This window comes from Schistocerca cancellata, chromosome 5 (genome assembly GCF_023864275.1).
Source record: "Schistocerca cancellata isolate TAMUIC-IGC-003103 chromosome 5, iqSchCanc2.1, whole genome shotgun sequence".
Taxonomy (NCBI): Eukaryota; Metazoa; Arthropoda; class Insecta; order Orthoptera; family Acrididae; genus Schistocerca; species Schistocerca cancellata.
Genome location: NC_064630.1, coordinates 216950784 through 216970526, shown reverse-complemented (window position 1 = coordinate 216970526; position 19743 = coordinate 216950784). Strand labels below are relative to the sequence as shown.

General features: G+C 42.5%; 1 protein-coding gene across 1 annotated transcript in view; it reads right to left on the bottom strand.

Annotated features, from left to right (window-relative positions):
• LOC126188452 (hexosaminidase D-like) overlaps positions 1-19743 on the bottom strand; it is a 355740-nt gene that overhangs the window by 82446 nt on the left and 253551 nt on the right. Inside the window, exon 6 of the mRNA XM_049930057.1 lies at positions 2251-2499. Within this exon, the coding sequence (XP_049786014.1) occupies positions 2251-2499 (249 nt within the window). The remainder of the gene's footprint in view (positions 1-2250; positions 2500-19743) is intronic.

Sequence of the window (19743 nt, the reverse complement as noted above, 5' to 3'; positions counted from 1 at the left end):
AGTGTCTGTCTGTCTGTCTGTCTGTCGTCCGGAGTGCTAGTGTGTGTTAGGCCGCCGGTCTGCTCGAATTTGCTCAGGCAATGGGCATTGGAGGTTGGATCGATCGGTTGGTCGGTCGTGCACTGGGACACAAGATGACTAGTCCGACTAAATGAGAGATGGGGGCCCCTCCACACCCGCATCAACGTGTTGACCAGACCAAAAGTTCTACTGTCACTTCCGTCAACATGTTAGTTACCTAATAGGTGGATCACAGGATGCTGGGCTATGATATTATCCGTACGTCTGGGTAAGACTACGCATAAACACGGTCCATCAGGTGACAGATAGTGGACAAAACGCGAATGAGGGTGGCAATTTGAAGAGCAGTGGGAAAAAAGTGCCAAGGCTCGTATTCCGTGGGAAAAAAACCTCTGCAACAGTGGGATGGGTAGTAAGAGCAGTGGTGGCTTACTAGCTGTGATAGTTCATGCAAGATTGGGTTTGTTAGCCTGGAGCGTCGGCGCATGTGAAGTCGCCACGTGAGTCTAGTGGCCGCGCCGTATAGCGAGGCGTAGTGGCTTCGCGGCCAACACGAGAGCAACAGGAATCAACCCACGACATCGGTCTGGCCGGGGCGAGCTGCGACGCCGTGAGACGGAAGATCGGCGCGCCTTCCTGCGTCAATTTAAGCGGCTGGTAGCGGACGGTTCGGGAGAGTGCTACGCCAGGTCTTCGCCAGATATCGCAGTTTATTAGAAGTTAAGTGATTGTGATATGTTGTTTCAGTTACTTGTTAAATTCTACTTGTGGTCTTGGTCAGTCTCTCGTCCCCAGCTTGCTCGTCTGTCTCTCGTCCGCATTTGTTAGGCGGTCTGCCGTACGTTAATAGCTGCCTCTGTCATGTTTATCGGATTCGGTGTTAACGAATTTATTGCTTAAAGGCCGAATTCTTGAAATATGTTTCTCTCTTGCCTATCATCTTGCGAAGTAGTATATGTGTAATGTACAGCATATTGTACATTTTATGTAAGTCTGCATTTTATGTGTTTTACTTAAATAGTCATTTTAGGTTATAAGCTTGACACCCTTCCACCGTAAGAGTCCTTGGCAAATAATTTGAGGGTCGTACCATTTCGATTCCTCTTACGGGGTGCATAGTTTACATGTTTGTGTGAGTTGTTAAAAATTTTTTGTTTAGAGTAATCTGGTGTGTTGCAGATTTGCACCAATGTATTCTTTCAGAGGTTGTTGTGAGCGGTCATGCCTACGATCCTATTGAAAGGGAGCAGGAAAGCTTCTCAGCCCGAAGGCTCCTACTGTTAATATTGTTCTTTGCCTCTTAAATAGAACTGTAACTTGATATTTCGAGGGAGCTCTTCTGCTTATAATTTTAAATCTGTTTTGAAAAAGCTTTTAGGAATAAAATTCACATTTGTTAAAAGTAATTTTCCATCACTTACTTCCTGGCAACTACTTCCACGCTCACCTGATTAAATATGTCAATGTTCTTGATGAATCGCCAGTATTTCTTTAAGAAAGAAAAAAAAATTTTGGAAGTAAATTCACTCTTCAAAGATCATGGAGAGTAATAGAAGAATAAATACCTATTTACCATCTAACTCGGAACGACACGGTAATGGAAGAAGTTAAAGAATTCTCTTATATGAGAAGTATGATACAATATTTAACATGATCCGTGCAGCTTAACGACCGCAGAGATATAGTAAAATGCATAGGAGTTCATCCTCTGACTTTATTTCCTTCTGAATTTGTTTCCTAGAAGGGCAAATGCTGGTGTCTCAGCAACATTCTACACTATCGTTCACGTTAGCCTCCAGCCTATACGGATGGATTAAAACTTGGTGTCCTGTACTATTTTAGTTTGACTATGTCATGAATATTTGCTTTATTCACTCATTCTTTTATTTCTTTTCTGTAGCTGACTTCTTTTACTGTCATGTAGCAATTATTAACTGTCAGTCTTTTTTAATACTACGATCTCTACCTGACAGGAAGTCATTCACAAGATGTGCACGACTGGGGCACGACTGGCGTCCATGAAGACGAATGCCTCGCCAATATGCTGCCGATATAGTTGCACTCTCGGTCGGAAGATGGCATTAACGTATCGTACAGCCGGTGCGGCACCTTCCATGACCACCAGCGGCGTACGTCGGCCCCACATAATGCCACCCCAGACAGCAGGGAACCTCCACCTTGCTGCACTCGACGAAAGAGACGGTAAGGCTGGCCGTGCAGGCGACTCACCATGGGCTCCACGAGGTCGCCGATGCGCGCCTCGTCGAGGCTCTGCGGCGACAGGTGCCTCAGCATGTCGTCCCAGATGATGGGCGTCACGGACGGGTACTTGGAGCGCACCAGGCCGGCGACGCGGGCCACGTGCGTCAGGAAGAGCGCGTCGCGCATCTGCGTGCGGCAGCGCGGGCACTCGCCCATCTGGAACACCTCGTCGCAGCCGATGTGCAGGTAGCGCGCGCCCTGGTGCGCCTTCATCACCTGCAGGACAACCGAAACGACATGCCTCACCGCGCTGAACAACTCCATTCATAGTGGTAGTGTGGGCATTCGCCCGTCTGTAACACTACGTTGCAGCCCACGTGCAGGTAATGTGCCACCTGAAAAACAATTCCAACACGTACCACCTTGCTGGACTCATCACAACCCACAGTGCTGTGGGCACCCGCCCACCAGGAAAACGTCGTCGTGTGTAAAAAAACAGTCTGTAGCTCGTAATCTATTTTGGTCTTGATATTTACTCCTTTCCTTGTTTGCTGCAGTTTTGAACACGAAACATATGTAAAACGCCAGCGATAAAATCTTTCGTACGGAATGATGCTTATGGAGCCTCAAATCCAAGAAGGTATTTTGCTAATATAATTTCGTCGAATCTGATTACCTTGACGAGCAAGTTGTGTGATCGTTACAACAGTAGAGCACAGACTGATGGGATCGAAGGGCACAGGTAAAGACATGTTGTTGTTATTTGGGGAAGGAGACCAGACAGCGTGGTCATCGGTCTCATCGGATTAGGGAAGGAAGTCGGCCGTGCCCTTTCAGAGGAACCATCCCGGCATTTGCCTGGAGTGACTTAAATAAATCACGGAAAACCTAAATCAGGAGGGCCGGACGCGGGATTGAACCGTCGTCCTCCCGAATGCGAGTCCAGTGTCTAACTACTGCGCCACCTCGCTCGGTGGTAAAGACATGAACCGTATCTGAGTTACGCGTTTGCTTACTTTTGGCATAGGAAAGTGTACATATTTTGAAGGACATCATCTTTATCCCAGTGACTGTTGTAACCTTTTATTACACTATTGCAACTCCGGCCTTAAGCCATTATCAAGTGATATTATGAACCATGAACCATGAACCTTGCCGTCGGTGGGGAGGCTTGCGTGCCTCAGCGATACAGATGGCCGTACCGTAGGTGCAACCACAACGGAGGGGTATCTGTTGAGAGGCCAGACAAACATGTGGTTCCTGAAGAGGGGCAGCAGCCTTTTCAGTAGTTGCAGGGGCAACAGTCTGAATGATTGACTGATCTGGCCTTGTAACATTAACCAAAACGACCTTGCTGTGCTGGTACTGCGAACGGTTGAAAGCAAGGGGAAACTACAGCCGTAATTTTTCCCAAGGACATGCAGCTCTACTGTATGATTAAATGATGATGGCGTCCTCTTGGGTAAAATATTCCGGAGGTAAAATAGTCCCCCATTCGGATCTCCGGGCGGGGACTACTCAGGAGGACGTCGTTATCAGGACAAAGAAAACTGGCGTTCTACGGATCGGAGCGTGGAATGTCAGATCCCTTAATCGGGCAGGTAGGTTAGAAAATTTAAAAAGGGAAATGGATAGGTTAAAGTTAGATATAGTGGGAATTAGTGAAGTTCGGTGGCAGGAGGAACAAGACTTTTGGTCAGGTGATTACAGGGTTATAAATACAAAATCAAATAGGGGTAATGCAGGAGTAGGTTTAATAATGAATAAAAAATAGGAGTGCGGGTTAGCTACTACAAACAGCATAGTGAACGCATTATTGTGGCCAAGATAGACACAAAGCCCATGCCTACTACATTAGTACAAGTTTATATGCCAACTACCTCTGCAGATGATGAAGAAATAGATGAAATGTATGACGAGATAAAAGAAATTATTCAGGTAGTGAAGGGAGACGAAAATTTAATAGTCATGGGTGACTGGAATTCGTCAGTAGGAAAAGGGAGAGAAGGAAACATAGTAGGTGAATATGGATTGGGGGGAAGGAATGAAAGAGGAAGCCGCCTTGTAGAATTTTGCACAGAGCATAACTTAATCATAGCCAACACTTGGTTCAAGAATCATAAAAGAAGGTTGTATGCCTGGAAGAATCCTGGAGATACTAAAAGGTATCAGATAGATTATATAATGGTAAGACAGAGATTTAGGAACCAGGTTTTAAATTGTAAGACATTTCCTGGGGCAGATGTGGATTCTGACCACAATCTATTGGTTATGAACTGCAGATTGAAACTGAAGAAACTGCAAAAAGGTGGGCATTTAAGGAGATGGGACCTGGATAAACTGAAAGAACCACAGGTTGTACAGAGTTTCAGGGAGAGCATAAGGGAACAACTGACAGGAATTGGGGAAAGAAATACAGTAGAAGAAGAATGGGTAGCTCTGAGGGATGAAGTAGTGAAGGCAGCAGAGGATCAAGTAGGTAAAAAGACGAGGGCTAATAGAAATCCTTGGGTAACAGAAGAAATATTGAATTTAATTGATGAAAGGAGAAAATACAAAAATGCAGTAAATGAAGCAGGCAAAAAGGAATACAGACGTCTCAAAAATGATATCGACAGGAAGTGCAAAATGGCTAAGCAGGGATGGCTAGAGGACAAATGTAAGGATGTAGAGGCTTGTCTCACTAGGGGTAAGATAGATACTGCCTACAGGAAAATTAAAGAGATCTTTGGAGAGAAGAGAACCACTTGTATGAATATCAAGAGCTCAGATGGCAACCCAGTTCTAAGCAAAGAAGGGAAGGCAGAAAGGTGGAAGGAGTATATAGAGGGTTTATACAAGGGCGATGTACTTGAGGACAATATTATGGAAGAGAATGTAGATGAAGACGAAATGGGAGATAAGATACTGCGTGAAGAGTTTGACAGAGCACTGAAAGACCTGAGTCGAAACAAGGCCCCCGGAGTAGACAACAGTCCATTTGAACTACTGACGGCCTTGGGAGAGCCATTCCTGACAAAACTCTACCACCTGGTGAGCAAGATGTATGAAACAGGCGAAATACCCTCAGACTTAAAGAAGAATATAATAATTCCAATCCCAAAGAAAGCAGGTGTTGACAGATGTGAAAATTACCGAACTATCAGTTTAATAAGTCACAGCTGCAAAATACTAACGCGAATTCTTTACAGACGAATGGAAAAACTGGTAGAAGCCGACCTCGGGGAAGATCAGTTTGGATTCCGTAGAAATGTTGGAACACGTGAGGCAATACTGACCTTACGACTTATCGTAGAAGAAAGATTAAGAAAAGGCAAACCTACGTTTGTAGCATTTGTAGACTTAGAGAAAGCTTTTGACAATGTTAACTGGAATACTCTCTTTCAAATTCTGAAGGTGGCAGGGCTAAAATACAGGGAGCGAAAGGCTATTTACAGTTTGTACAGAAACCAGATGGCAGTTATAAGAGTCGAGGGGCATGAAAGGGAAGCAGTGGTTGGGAAAGGAGTAAGACAGGGTTGTAGCCTCTCCCCGATGTTATTCAATCTGTATATTGAGCAAGCAGTAAAGGAAACAAAAGAAAAATTCGGAGTAGGTATTAAAATTCATGGAGAAGAAGTAAAAACTTTGAGGTTCGCCGATGACATTGTAATTCTGTCAGAGACAGCAAAGGACTTGGAAGAGCAGTTGAACGGAATGGACAGTGTCTTGAAAGGAGGATATAAGATGAACATCAACAAAAGGAAAACGAGGATAATGGAATGTAGTCAAATTAAGTCGGGTGATGCTGAGGGAATTAGATTAGGAAATGAGACACTTAAAGTAGAAAAGGAGTTTTGCTATTTAGGGAGTAAAATAACCGATGATGGTCGAAGTAGAGAGGATATAAAATGTAGACTGGCAATGGCAAGGAAAACGTTTCTCAAGAAGAGGAATTTGTTAACATCGAGTATAGATTTAAGTGTCAGGAAGTCGTTTCTGAAAGTATTTGTATGGAGTGTAGCCATGTATGGAAGTGAAACATGGACGATAACTAGTTTGGACAAGAAGAGAATAGAAGCTTTCGAAATGTGGTGCTACAGAAGAATGCTGAAGATAAGGTGGGTAGATCACGTAACTAATGAGGAGGTATTGAATAGGATTGGGGAGAAGAGAAGTTTGTGGCACAACTTGACTAGAAGAAGGGATCGGTTGGTAGGACATGTTTTGAGGCATCAAGGGATCACAAATTTAGCATTGGAGGGCAGTGTGGAGGGTAAAAATCGTAGAGGGAGACCAAGAGATGAATACACTCAGCAGATTCAGAAGGATGTAGGTTGCAGTAGATACTGGGAGATGAAGAAGCTTGCACAGGATAGAGTAGCATGGAGAGCTGCATCAAACCAGTCTCAGGACTGAAGACCACAACAACAACAACAAGACATGTCACCATGATGTAAGCTGACACATTTGTATCTATTTACTGAATTTCGATTCCATCCGAAGGGGGCGGGCTGGCAGCAGCTTAGTACGCTGCTCTTCAGCCTACAAAATTTTTAAAACATAAGAATAAGATAAGAAACAATAAAAGCAGGCGATAAAAAGGTGACTTATATTGTAAAACGCCGGAAAATTGTGGAAAGTTAAAACATAAAACAAAGGGTTGGTGATGCTAATAAAATAACCAGGAAGCAGACAGGTAAAATAGTAGACAGACAATTAAAAAACACGGCGACAGTCTGGTTTCTGTTCGCAACAGATATAAAAATCACACCCAGCGACAGTATGATTCCGTTCGCAACACTCCGGAAAAGACGCACAACACGGAACACTCACTGGAAATGTTGTTGTTGTTGTGGTCTTCAGTCCTGAGACTGGTTTGATGCAGCTCTCCATGCTACTCTATCCTGTGCAAGCTTCTTTATCTCCCAGTACCTACTGCAACCTACATCCTTCTGAATCTGTTTAGTGTATTCATCTCTTGGTCTCCCCCTACGATTTTTACCCTCCACGCTGCCCTCCAATACTAAATTGGTGATCCCTATATGCCTCAGAACATGTCCTACCAACCGATCCCTTCTTCTGGTCAAGTTGTGCCACAAACTGCTGTTCTCCCCAATCCTATTCAGTACCTCCTCATTAGTTATGTGATCTACCCATCTAATCTTCAGCATTCTTCTGTAGCACCACATTTCGAAAGCTTCTATACTCTTCTTGTCCAAACTATTTACCGTCCATGTTTCACTTCCATACATGGCTACACTCCATACAAATACTTTCAGAAACGACTTCCTGACGCTTAAATCTATACTCGATGTTAACAAATTCCTCTTCTTGAGAAACGCTTTCCTTGCCATTGCCAGTCTACATTTTATATCCTCTCTACTTCGACCATCATCGGTTATTTTACTCCCTAAATAGCAAAACTCCTTTACTACTTTAAGTGTCTCATTTCCTAATCTAATTCCCTCAGCATCACCCGACTTAATTTGACTACATTCCATTATCCTCGTTTTACTTTTGTTGATGTTCATCTTATATCCTCCTTTCAAGACACTGTCCATTCCGTTCAACTGCTCTTCCAAGTCCTTTGCTGTCTCTGACAGAATTACAATGTCATCGGCGAACCTCAAAGTTTTTACTTCTTCTCCATGAGAGAAAATGACGGTTAAACATTTCCACGTACTTTGTTCCTTTTAACGAGTAACCAGTTCAACCGAAGCGGTAGCACATGGCTAGCGCCCCATCTTCACACTTTTGCGCCCCGCTTGAAAACGTGGTTACTATATTTATTTTTGTTTCTCATTTATCAACCCACGTGCGTAGAAGATCATTGAACGAATATTTACAACGTATTTTCAAATAACGTTGTACTTATTCGTCTGCTAACTGTAAGTCTGGTGAATCAATTTAAAAAAAGAGAAACGATTAATGAATGAAAAAATTACATGATATTGATATTGGTGTACTTCCTGTTGTGTAGCTTGACTCATAATAATCAACTGAAAGCGCCAGTTTTCGGAAAAGTGGTACGTCATATGTGATTTGTGCGCGATGCTCGTAGTGTTCGGAATTTCTGTGTTTCGAATGTTTCTACGATCGATATCATCCAAGGGATTGCACCAGATAATCTTCTGAGGTCATTAGTCGCCTAGAACTTGGAACTAATTAAACCTAACTAACCTAAGGACATTACACACATCCACGCCCGAGGCAGGATTCGAATCTGCGATCGTAGCGGTCGCCAGTTCCAGACTGTAGCGCCTAGAACAGCACGGCCACTCCGGCCGGCTATAAAGGTTGTAATCCTGAAAATATACACATATATATTTTGAAGGGTAGTCCACTTAAACGTTCAGCACAAATATCTCTGAAACAATATATACTGAAAAACGACTTTCACTGGTAAGGCAGGGCCTCATGAAAGTAAATATTAAGAGACTATCTAAAATGTAAGCAAATATTATTTTTCACACAAACTTTTTTTAATGGTCACTCCATGTTACTTCTCAAACATTCAATAATGTGAAAAATCACAAAAAGAATGGTGTTGGTTGCATTGCAATACGTCAATTGCATTACGAGGAATTGCAAAGAGAAGTTAACGCTTGAGATAAACGAAACGCGCCGCTGTTGCACATTATTTATCGCGATGCGTTTGACGTACTACTACGCAACAAACTCTGTACTGGTTGCTGTTTACACTGGTATTAAATGGACTGGAAACAATACTACAGTACTAGAATGAACATAACGGTAACGAAAAACTAAATATCACTGGCTAGGGCGAACGTAATTAAAGGCTGACCAAGAATTTATCAGAATAGTAAATGGTTGCTGTAAGTAGTCGTGGGACTGGACATCTCTAATCTGTACTATTTCCTGATCACTTAATAACAGCGCAAATAGCAATAAGTACAGCGATTGTTGCACCGTAGAACGACAATCACATCGTGATTACGAGCGCCGTGGGGTTCACGCTTTTATCTCGGTACCTGCAGTTCATAAAAGCCAAAGTTTGAGTTGAAAATAATATTTGCTTACGTTTTACAATGTGTCATAGCACTTACTTTCATGAGCCCCTGTCTTACATTCATACCTGTGAAAATCGTTTTTCAATATTCATTGTTGTTCCAGAGATATTTGCACTGAAACGTTTAAGAGGACCACCCTGCGTAATAAATGTATGACACTATGAAATCCAGTTATAATTTCACGTTTGAATTAACACACTAGTATCCGCTAACTCGATTCTTTCATCGAACGTGGGTAGATAAATGAAAAAACTGAAATAAAATAAAATCAATAAAACAATAATTGGATTTCGAACAGGAGACGCAAAAGTTAGAGACCGCGACACTGGGCGCTATTCCATCAGCTGACCTGAACTTATCGCGCGCTAAAAATCATCTGCATCTACATGGACACTCTGCAAATCACATTTAAGTGCCTGGCAGAGGATTCATTGAACCATCTTCACAAATCTCTATTATTCCAATCTCGGTATACCGCGCGGAAAGAATGAACACCTATATCTTTCCGTACGAGCTCTTATTTCCCTTATTTTATCGTGGTGAACGTTCCGCCCTATGTAGGTCGGTGTCAAAAGAATATTTTCGCATTCGGAGTAGAAAGTTGGTGATTCGAATTTTGTGAGAAGATTCCGTCGCAACGAAAAACGCCTTTCTTTTAATGATTTCCAGCCCAAATCCTGTATCATTTCTGTGACACTCTCTCCCATATTTCGCGATAATACAAAAGGTGCTGCCTTTCTTTGAACTTTTTCGATGTACTCCGTCAGTCCTATCTGGTAAGGATCCCACACAACGCAGCAGTATTCTAAAAGACGACGGACAAGCGTAGTGTAGGCAGTCTCCTTAGAAGGTCTGTTTCTTCATTTTCTAAGTGTCCTGCCAATAAAGCGCAGCTTTGGTTAGCCTTCCCCACAACATTTTCTGTGTGTTCTTTCCAATTTAAGTTGTTCGTAATTGATATGCCTAGGTATTTAGTTGAATTTACGGCTTTTAGATTAGACTGATTTATCGTGTAACCGAAGTTTAACGAGTTCCTATTGGCACTCATGTGGATGACCTCACACTTTTCGCACCAATCAGATATTTTTTCTAAATCGTTTTGATCTTCTGATGACTCTATTAATCGATAAACGACAGCGTCATCTGCAAACAACCGAAGACGACTGCTCAGATTGTCTCCCAAATCGTTTATACAGATAAGGAACAGCAAAGGGCCTATAACACTACCTTGGGGAATGCATGAAATCACTTCTGTTCTACTCGAGGACTTTCCGTCAATTACTACGAACTGTGACCTCTCTGACCGGAAATCACAAATTCAGTCACATAACTGAGACGATATTCCACAAGCACGTAATTTCACAACGAGCCGCTTGTGAGGTACATCCAGAAATACGAAATCGATCTGAAATCCCTTGTCAATGGCACTCAGCACTTCATGTGAATAAAGAGCTAGTTCTGTTTCACAGGAACGATGTTTTCTAAACCCATGTTGACTGTGTGTCGAAAGACGGCTTCCTTCGAGGTAATTCATAACGTTCGAACACAATATATGTTCTAAAATCCTGTTGCATATCGACGTTAACAATATGGGCCTGTAATTTAGTGGATTACACCTACTACCTTTCTTGAATATTGGTGTGACCTGTGCAACTTTCCAGTCTTTGGGTACGGATCTTTCGTCGAGCGAACGGATGTGACTGATTGTTAAGTATGGAGCTAATAAATCAGAATACTCCGAAAGGAACCTAATTGGTATACAGTCTGCACCAGAAGACTTGCTTTTATTAAGTGATTTGAGTTGCTCCACTACTCCGAGAATGTTTACTTCTACGTTACTCATGTTGGCAGCTGTTCTCGATTCGAATCCTAGAATATTTACTTCATCTTCTTTTGTGAAGGCATTTCGGAAGGCTGTGTTTAGTAGATCTGCCTCGGCAGCACTGTCTTTGATAGTATCTCAATTGTTATCGCGCGGAGACGGCATTGATTGTTTCTTGCCGCTAACATACTTCACATACGACCAGAATCTCTTTGGATTTTCTGCCAGGTTTCGAGACTACGTTTCGTTGTGGAAACTGTTATAGGGGTCTCACACTGAACTCCACGCTAAATTTCGAGCTTCTGTAAAGGATCGCCAATCATGGGGATTTTGCATCTGTTTCAGTTTGGTATGTTTGTTTCGTTGTTTCTGCAACAGTGTTCTAACCCGTTTTGTGTACCAAGGAGGATCAGCTCCGTCGTTTGTTAGCTTATTTGGTATAAATCTCTCAATTGCTGCCGATACTATTTCTTTGAATTTAAGCCAAATCTGGTCTACACTTATATTCTTAATTTGGAATGAGTGGAGATTGCCTTTCAGGAAGGCGTCAAGTGAATTTGTATCTGCTTTTTAGAGTAGGTACATTTTTCGATTATTTTTCGAGGATTTGGGGATTAGAATATTCAATCTCGCTACGACAACCCTGTGTTCACTAATTCCTATATCGGTTTTGGTGCTGTTTATTTACTCAGGATTATTTGTTGCTAAGAGGTCAAGTGCGTTTTCGCAACCGTTTACCATTCGCGTGGGCTCATGAACTAACTGCTCGAAATAATTTTCAGAGAATGCGTTTAGCATAATTTCGGATGGTATTTTATGCGTAACTCCGGAATTAAACACATATTTTCACCAACATATCGATGTAAATTAAAGTCAGCACCAACTATTATCGTATGAGTCGGGTACGTGTTTGAAATCAAACTCAAGTTTTCTTTGAACCTTTCAGCAACTGTATCATCTGAATTGGGAGGTCGGTAAAAGGATCCAATTATTATTTTATTCCGGTTGCCAACAATGACCTCTGCCCATACTAACTCACAGGAAGTATCTACTTCAATTTCGCGACAATTTAAACTACTTCTGACAGCAACGAACACGCCACCGCCAACCGTGTTTAGCCTTTCTTTTCGGAACACCGTTAAGTTCTTCGCTAAAATTTCGGCTGAGCTTATATCAGGCTTTAGCCAGCTTTCAGTGCCTATATCGATTTGAGCATCAATGCTTTCTGTTAGCACTTGGAGCTCTGGTACTTTTTCAGCACAGCTACGACAATTTACAACTGTTATACAAATGGTTCCTGTATCTATGTTCTTTCTGTGTTCAGCCTGCACCTTTTGTGACTGAAGCCCTTCTTGTGTTTTCCCGAGAACCTCTAACCTAAAAAACCGCCCAGTCCACGCCACACAGCCCCTGCTACCCGTGTAGCCGCCTCCTGCGTGTAGTGGACACCTGGCCTATTCAGCGGAACCCGAAACCCAACCACCCTTTGGCGCAAGTCGAGGAATCTGCAGCCTACACGGTCGCAAAACCGTCTGAGCGTCTGATTCAGACCCTCCACTCGGCTCTGTACCAAAGGTCCGCAACCGGTGCTGTCGACTATGCTGCAAATGGTCAGCTCTGCTTCCATCTTGCAAACAAGACTGGCAGCCTTTACCACTTCTGGAGACGGAGGCTGTAAGGGAGACCGCAAGATGTGTCCTACCTGAGTCATATAAACCTGCTCCTACGGCAGAGTGAGAACGGCTCCTGTGAGCGACTGTATATTCATGCCACATATAAACCTAAATAAATAATATTAAATATTATTCAATCATTTTCAAAATCGGTACACTGCCTTTTGTTATTCAGGAGAAGATTGTATAAAAATTTCAGCATTGTAACTATCATAGTTTCGGAGATAAAAAAATTTACAAAAAAGGCAAAAACCGACACTTAGGGAACTAAATTCAGTTGGAAAATGTAATAGTTTATCTTTTGATATAATTGGAAAACATAAACAGAACTCTCAGTGTGCAGAATTAATTAATTGAGATTTTCATATTACAACTTTAATTATTTTTCGTTATCGTAATATGAAAGTGAGACAAAACTATTATTTGTGTCTAATATTGTTGTGGGAATAAATGTGAGTAAATGAGAATGTATACCTGGGACATTTGTCAGATTTAAATGTTGCATTATATACCGTATTATGTAACCTGCAAGAGTTACACAAGCCTGTCGTGGAATAGTGATCCTATAGGATTTACCCACTTTGCTGATGACGTAGGTCTAGCTGTGACTGCTATTGTAACAGAGCAGCCAGAAAGTCAGCTGCAGTAAAATCACTACCTAAAGAATATTTCCAGAATTACTGCCTTTTCGTTTCCGTTTATTAAACATTGCTTTAATATTTGTATGTCAGAATGACGTACATGCGTCTGTGTATAAGGATTGGTGCAGGTCAGTTTGGGCGTGAGTATGATCATGAGCGAGTATTCTGATTGGTAGCGAGTATGATCAACCAATCATAATTGAGACGATTCTTGCTCGTTACCTTATAGTTATACCGGGAGTGAAGCTGGAAGAATGGGGTAACTCGCTAGCTTTGAATGCGGACTGTCATATTACAAGCGCGAGTCATAATGTGTAAAATGAAGAAATATTTGGCTTCTCGGGTCCAGATTGCATGGCTGTAATAGCACTTACATTTACGGACAGGTTTGTGAAGTTTTGGAATTGTTTTGTTGGAAGGATATTTGTGTGTGAAGTTTTGGGCTTCACAATCTCCGCGTGGCATGTTTCAGTATTAAACCACTGAGCGTTTTTGGCGAGCAATTTCTTTCTTAGAAATCCACAAGAAGGGCCGAATGTAATAACTCAGATTAGTGGTGAAATTAATGACTGTGAAAACGTTGTTTAGTTCGGGTCGGGTTTGGACAGATTTCTGGCTGCTGTGCGTGTGAAATGTATACAGGGTGTTACAAAAAGGTACGGCCAAACTTTCAGGAAACATTCCTCACACACAAAGAAAGAAAATATGTTATGTGGACATCGTGTCCGGAAACGCTTACTTTCCATGGTAGAGCTCATTTTATTACTTCTCTTCAAATCACATTAATCATGGAATGGAAACACACAGTAACAGAACGTACCAGCGTGACTTCAAACACTTTGTTACACGAAATGTTCAAAATGTCCTCCGTTAGCGAGGGTACATGCATCCACCCTCCGTCGCATGGAATCCCTGATGCGCTGATGCAGCCATGGAGAATGGCGTATTGTATCACAGCCGTCCACAATACGAGCACGAAGAGTCTCTATATTTGGTACCGGGGTTGCGTAGACAAGAGCTTTCAAATGGCCCCATAAATGAAAGTCAAAAGGGTTGAGGTCAGAAGAGCGTGGAGGCCATGGAATTGGTCCGCCTCTACCGATCCATCGGTCACCGAATCTGTTGTTGAGAAGCGTACGAACACTTCGACTGAAATGTGCAGGAGCTCTATCGTGCATGAACAACATGTTGTGTCGTACTTGTAAAGGCACATGTTCTAGCAGCACAGGTAGAGTATCCCGTATGAAATCATGGCGGTGAATCGAGGAAGTACAGTACATACTGACGGAACTAAAATGAGCTCTAACATGGAAATTAAGCGTTTCCGGACACATGTCCACATAACATCTTTTCTTTATTCGTGTGTGAGGAATGTTTCCTGAAAGTTTGGCCGTACCTTTTTGTAACACCCTGTATATGAATCATAAACCAGAAGGTAATAGCCAATAGTTTGAATGTGGACTGAATAGTACCGTTTCTTTGGCTATAAGGACAAAATAAACATTTTTGTGTGGAAATTTCGGACTTTATTTTCCAGAAGCTAATCCATTTTCTTACTGCCCGATAAAATTGAATGACAGTTTTTCTACAGATCTTTCTTTCATTAGTACAGGTGCGCGGCCTCAGTAATTGTAGATATAGGATGGTGTTTTTTATCAACGCTGCTTCTACATCATCTTGTAAGTATCTACGTTGCCGAATGAAGGGACATCGAGCAGACGCCGTTCTGAGGTAGGTGAATTATAATGTGCAGCCAGCACAGAAAACAAACCCCGCCCCGCCGCAGTGTGATTGTCTATATATCCAGGAACCGATACAGAGGTCAGTATGGAGGCTAAAACGTGAGACTATAAGATATGAAAAAAACAAATTTCAATAAGTTTCCTCAAAATCGACTGCATAATGAAAAACACAAATGAAAATCAAAACTTTCTTCTTTACATGTAAGGTAAAAATTTTACTGGCTAACTAACTACAAAAATGCATGTAGCTTTACTTCATTTACATGAAAGATTAATTAAACTGACTAAAGCCAGAACACCTTCATTGACCACTTTAATTCTATTGGCGTCGAGCCACATGCATGCCATACCAATCCCATGCCACGCACCACGTCACTTGTCACGCCACGTCAGTTGGCGCCTCGTTTGAAGCCGTCCGCTCACGGGAAGTGAAAACGTACGTGCGCGAGGTGGTTGTCTCGTCACAGCGTTGAATTCCAATTTCCACTTCATTGCTAAGCGTGAAATAAGGAATAAGGCATGTCACATAACTCCCTTGTTGAGAGGAACACGGTCAATGAGATGCCACTTCGTTTCTACATCGTAAGCCGAACTCAGGACCCGCCATATTGTATGGAGTTAAATTTCGTATTTTGTGTCCTCTTTTTACAGAGTATGTGATCCGATTACATGCTACTTCAAAGCCTCAGAAAACTGAGTATCTCTTGTAAATTCATCATTTCAGATATTATCTGTTATGATACAATGACAGGAAACAATTTAGAAGTTAAAAAGGGTTCCCGTGTTTGATGTCTATAGTGTTATAACTTGTGTGCTAGGAAAGTATACCGTTTCAGAGCTGATTAGCAACGATGATCTATCAAAAGCCCATCGTTTTGGTAATATTTATCGTAGCTAAATATCAAATAATGACATTTGTAATTACGGCTTTCACACAGTGTACACCATATACGGAAGCCCGGCTGTCATGTCGTAGACGTAGCTAGTTGATAGCATCGTGAGCCGAAAGACGGCAGGTTTGAGTTAACTTTTTTCCCGTTTTTTTCACCTTTTGTTTTCTAAAAGATTCTGGGTCTTTCTTATTAATGTAATAGAGGTATTATCTGCAATAGTCCATATTATTCATTATAAGAAATGTATCTGCTGTAATTGTTATTGCATAGGCCAACGACTGAAACGTTTTCCCAGCGGCCAGAACCCTTAAAATGACTACCAGTTTATGTCAGAAAGTATACCAAACTTGAAAACTGGAAGTCTTTGCTATTAAGAACTTTTCTTTAAAATAACTGATTGAGCATTCAAGGGGGCCATATAAAACTATCTTATTCTTTATTTAAAGAATCATTGGAAAATATGTAGAGAAACTGTAGTGCAGAGATTGGTCTCCTCATTATAAGATGATGTTTGCATAGCTTTATAATTTTATCATTTTCTGTTTTTTAAAGGCTCTGTACTTCTTCTGTCAGGACAAGGTCTGTATCTCTTCTTTCCGTGCGTCCATATTCGTTAGTACTACATTGTAAGTGTCGCTCGTGTCATTCACACAAAAACTATTTTTCAATAATCAATTAATTTCGTAGAGGTGTTTTGTATATCCTCAGCTAATCTGAACAGCTAGTTATTATTGCACAGTGGGCCAATTTCAACAGGGATTGCATCAAAGAAGGAATCTGTCTTCGTAGAGACGTAGTCCAATAACTTTCTCTTCTTTCTTTTCTTACTCTATCGTGGTGTGGTAACTGTACCGAAATTTCACTCTCAAAAAGTCAATGAACAATAAGAGAAGCCATCCACAACACGTTGGCCTGAACATTCAGCAACGGGAGAAAAGGAGTGAAGTCTTTTAAAACCCAAATAGGTCCAATGAGAATAAATCCCATCGCTGTTGGAATGTGCTTTCGTGAGGTGACAAAATGTGAATGCGAAACTGCGACGAACATCACGTCGGGCGTGCTTCGAGATGAGTAACGACATACCGTGTGACAACGGCTTTAGGAAGCTGCACAAATTCCACATGATAAGTCTTGTAGCTCACAATGAATGGTAACCGGCTGAGCGGCTGAAGCTTCACTCTGTGTATCTCTCTACTGGACTGTGATGCGTGATAAATCGACGATTAATGCTGTTTTGACTGTGTTAAAGATACATTTTTGCTTCCGGCATTGGCCATTCTACTCATCGTGTGAAAGGCCTACTAAGTTTGTAAAATAACATTACTCTATAATGCATTAAAATATGGTAATATACGACTCACCACCTAGCGACAGTTTGACAATCTATTAAGAGAAATGGCGTTTGCTTGATGAAGTGCGTTTCTTTTAGTTATTTGAGGAGTTTTTTAATGTTTTGGCAACATGCGCGGTATATATAACTTCCACAATCACGGATTATGAGACATGATCAAAAACTAGTGTGACGAGGCGACTCAGTAATGAAATTCCATACTACGGACAAAAAGGACTTGGATTCGATTCACCGCATGCCGTGCGGTTTTTATCCGTTTCATCTCCGGCAATGTTTTCTTAATTTGATAAGTACTACTTTCTCTTATTTGAAGGGGAAAAAAACCGTTTAGGATGTTGGACATTCAAGGATTTGGTCACACTGTCCACAGATTCGCAGCCCTCTCTTGGATTGAAACCACGGGTCGCCTTTGCTTCCAGTTTATTAAGAGGCTGCAATAACATTACAGGGAGATCAGCTCTGGCGACAAACGCTATCGGGTGAATGACGCGGCGGTGAGAGGTGAGTGAACGTCATTTATTCCTTCAGCGACACAGCCAGACACCGGCTGCCCGTGCGCTCCCTGTAACACAGGTCACCAGGCAGCTCGCTGCGCGCGGCGGGTAGCCGGCAAGGTGTTTGCGCGGCGCAGGCAATAACTCTGCCGGCGCCTGTGTGGTCGCCTTCACAAAGGGATTACGCAGGAGGGCAAACAAATTGACCCTCGCACTCCGGCCCCGAGTTCCCGTGCTGTTTCCACGCTGCGAAATTCATCGCCGTCGTCATCAAACGACCACTGACGAGGGGTGCTTTAACGATTCCAAAGCAAACGATTGCAAAGCACCTAAAGACTGAACACGCAGCAGTCATGTCCGGGATCCACGTGCCAGCGAACACAGCAGCTGTGTCACAAGGAGATCTTGCGATGCTATACAAGCTGGACATAAGAAGATATCGACAGCGTTTAGTGCGAGAGTCACGCTAAGACTTCATGGAAAGTACAATAGAGGCACAGAGCACAGTTAAATGAAGCGAGACTTGAGCTACATATCGTCACTTTTCCGTCGGGTATTGTATTCTAGTGGTAGAGCGCAAGTCTGGAAACCGAAAGGTCAAGGGATCTGATCAAGATCCGACCTTAACGTTTTTCAGTCTGCCCTTACACTCGCCAGGAACAAATATGCTAGGAAGAACACTTGCTTCGTATTCCAGGTTTAATCGTCGGTCCCCTTTCGCCGGTAGGGATACTGCTGTGGGTTAGGGACAAGCAAATCCTCTAAGTGACCTCCAACTGAAGGACTTGCAACAGGCGGCAGAACTTCACTATTGCGGGATTCCCAGCCAATCAGAGTCACCACAAGACAAGACCATTTCATTTTATTTTTCCACACGATGAACAAGAGTCTGCATGCTGCGCTCTTAAAAACTTGAACCAGCTCAGGATGGTTGACTGTGGTAAAAGTTGGTGATGGGCAAAAATCTGACATACCAGATTCTTCATTTCACGCTTCGCAGTATAGTTGAACGTGGAATTTCAAGCTGTGACGAGACCACCTCCTCGTCCATTTACGTTTTCAACTCCCGTGAGCAGACGGCTTCAGGTACATTGCCCACTGGCGTGGCGTGACGAGTGACGTCGCGCGAGGCATGGCATTGGCGTGGCATTCACGTGACTCAACGCCAACGGAAGTACAGTGGCACCTTTTCGTTTTCGGCCAGTGAAAGTGTTCTGGCTTTATTCAGTTTAATTAAGCTTTACGTAAATGAAGCAAAGATACATTCGTCACTGAAGGTGTTACATCAGGACTGTACAGAGGAGGTCACAGGAGAAACCACTGAAATTTGGCACTGAGTTCCATGGTCGCATACCTGTTGTGGGACCTGTGTCGGCTTTTAAAGCTCATGGTTTAGACTCCAAGACGTCTATAAGAATCACACCCTTTCTGTCCCAGAAGACAGTGGACATCCCTTTGTCTGCTGATGGCTGGGCTTTGAACTACGTTGGAGAATTCTACATAGTTGTAACTCGCCCATCAGCACAGATGACACTTTTCATTATGAGGGATCACACAGCTGAGCAGAATCGGCTGGGGCGTGGCTTCCCAAGCGCGTTATTTTCACCACCACCGAAACGCAGTATACACAACTCTACATTACTGATGGCTACAGTATCACCTCCATACACCTCTAACAAGCGTCAATGCGCTTCAACTGGCGCATTTTTCTTCAGTAGTGAGAAATTCAATGTCAAAGCACCTCGATGACAGATGACATTTTGAAACGCTACTCTACTGTCGCTATCTGCTCTGCAGATCAAATCCATTTTATGTTTCTTCGTTATTCTTCAAAAATTGCCAAAGTATTGAAGCACCATAAAGTGGATTTCAACTGCCGCCCACCGGTCAA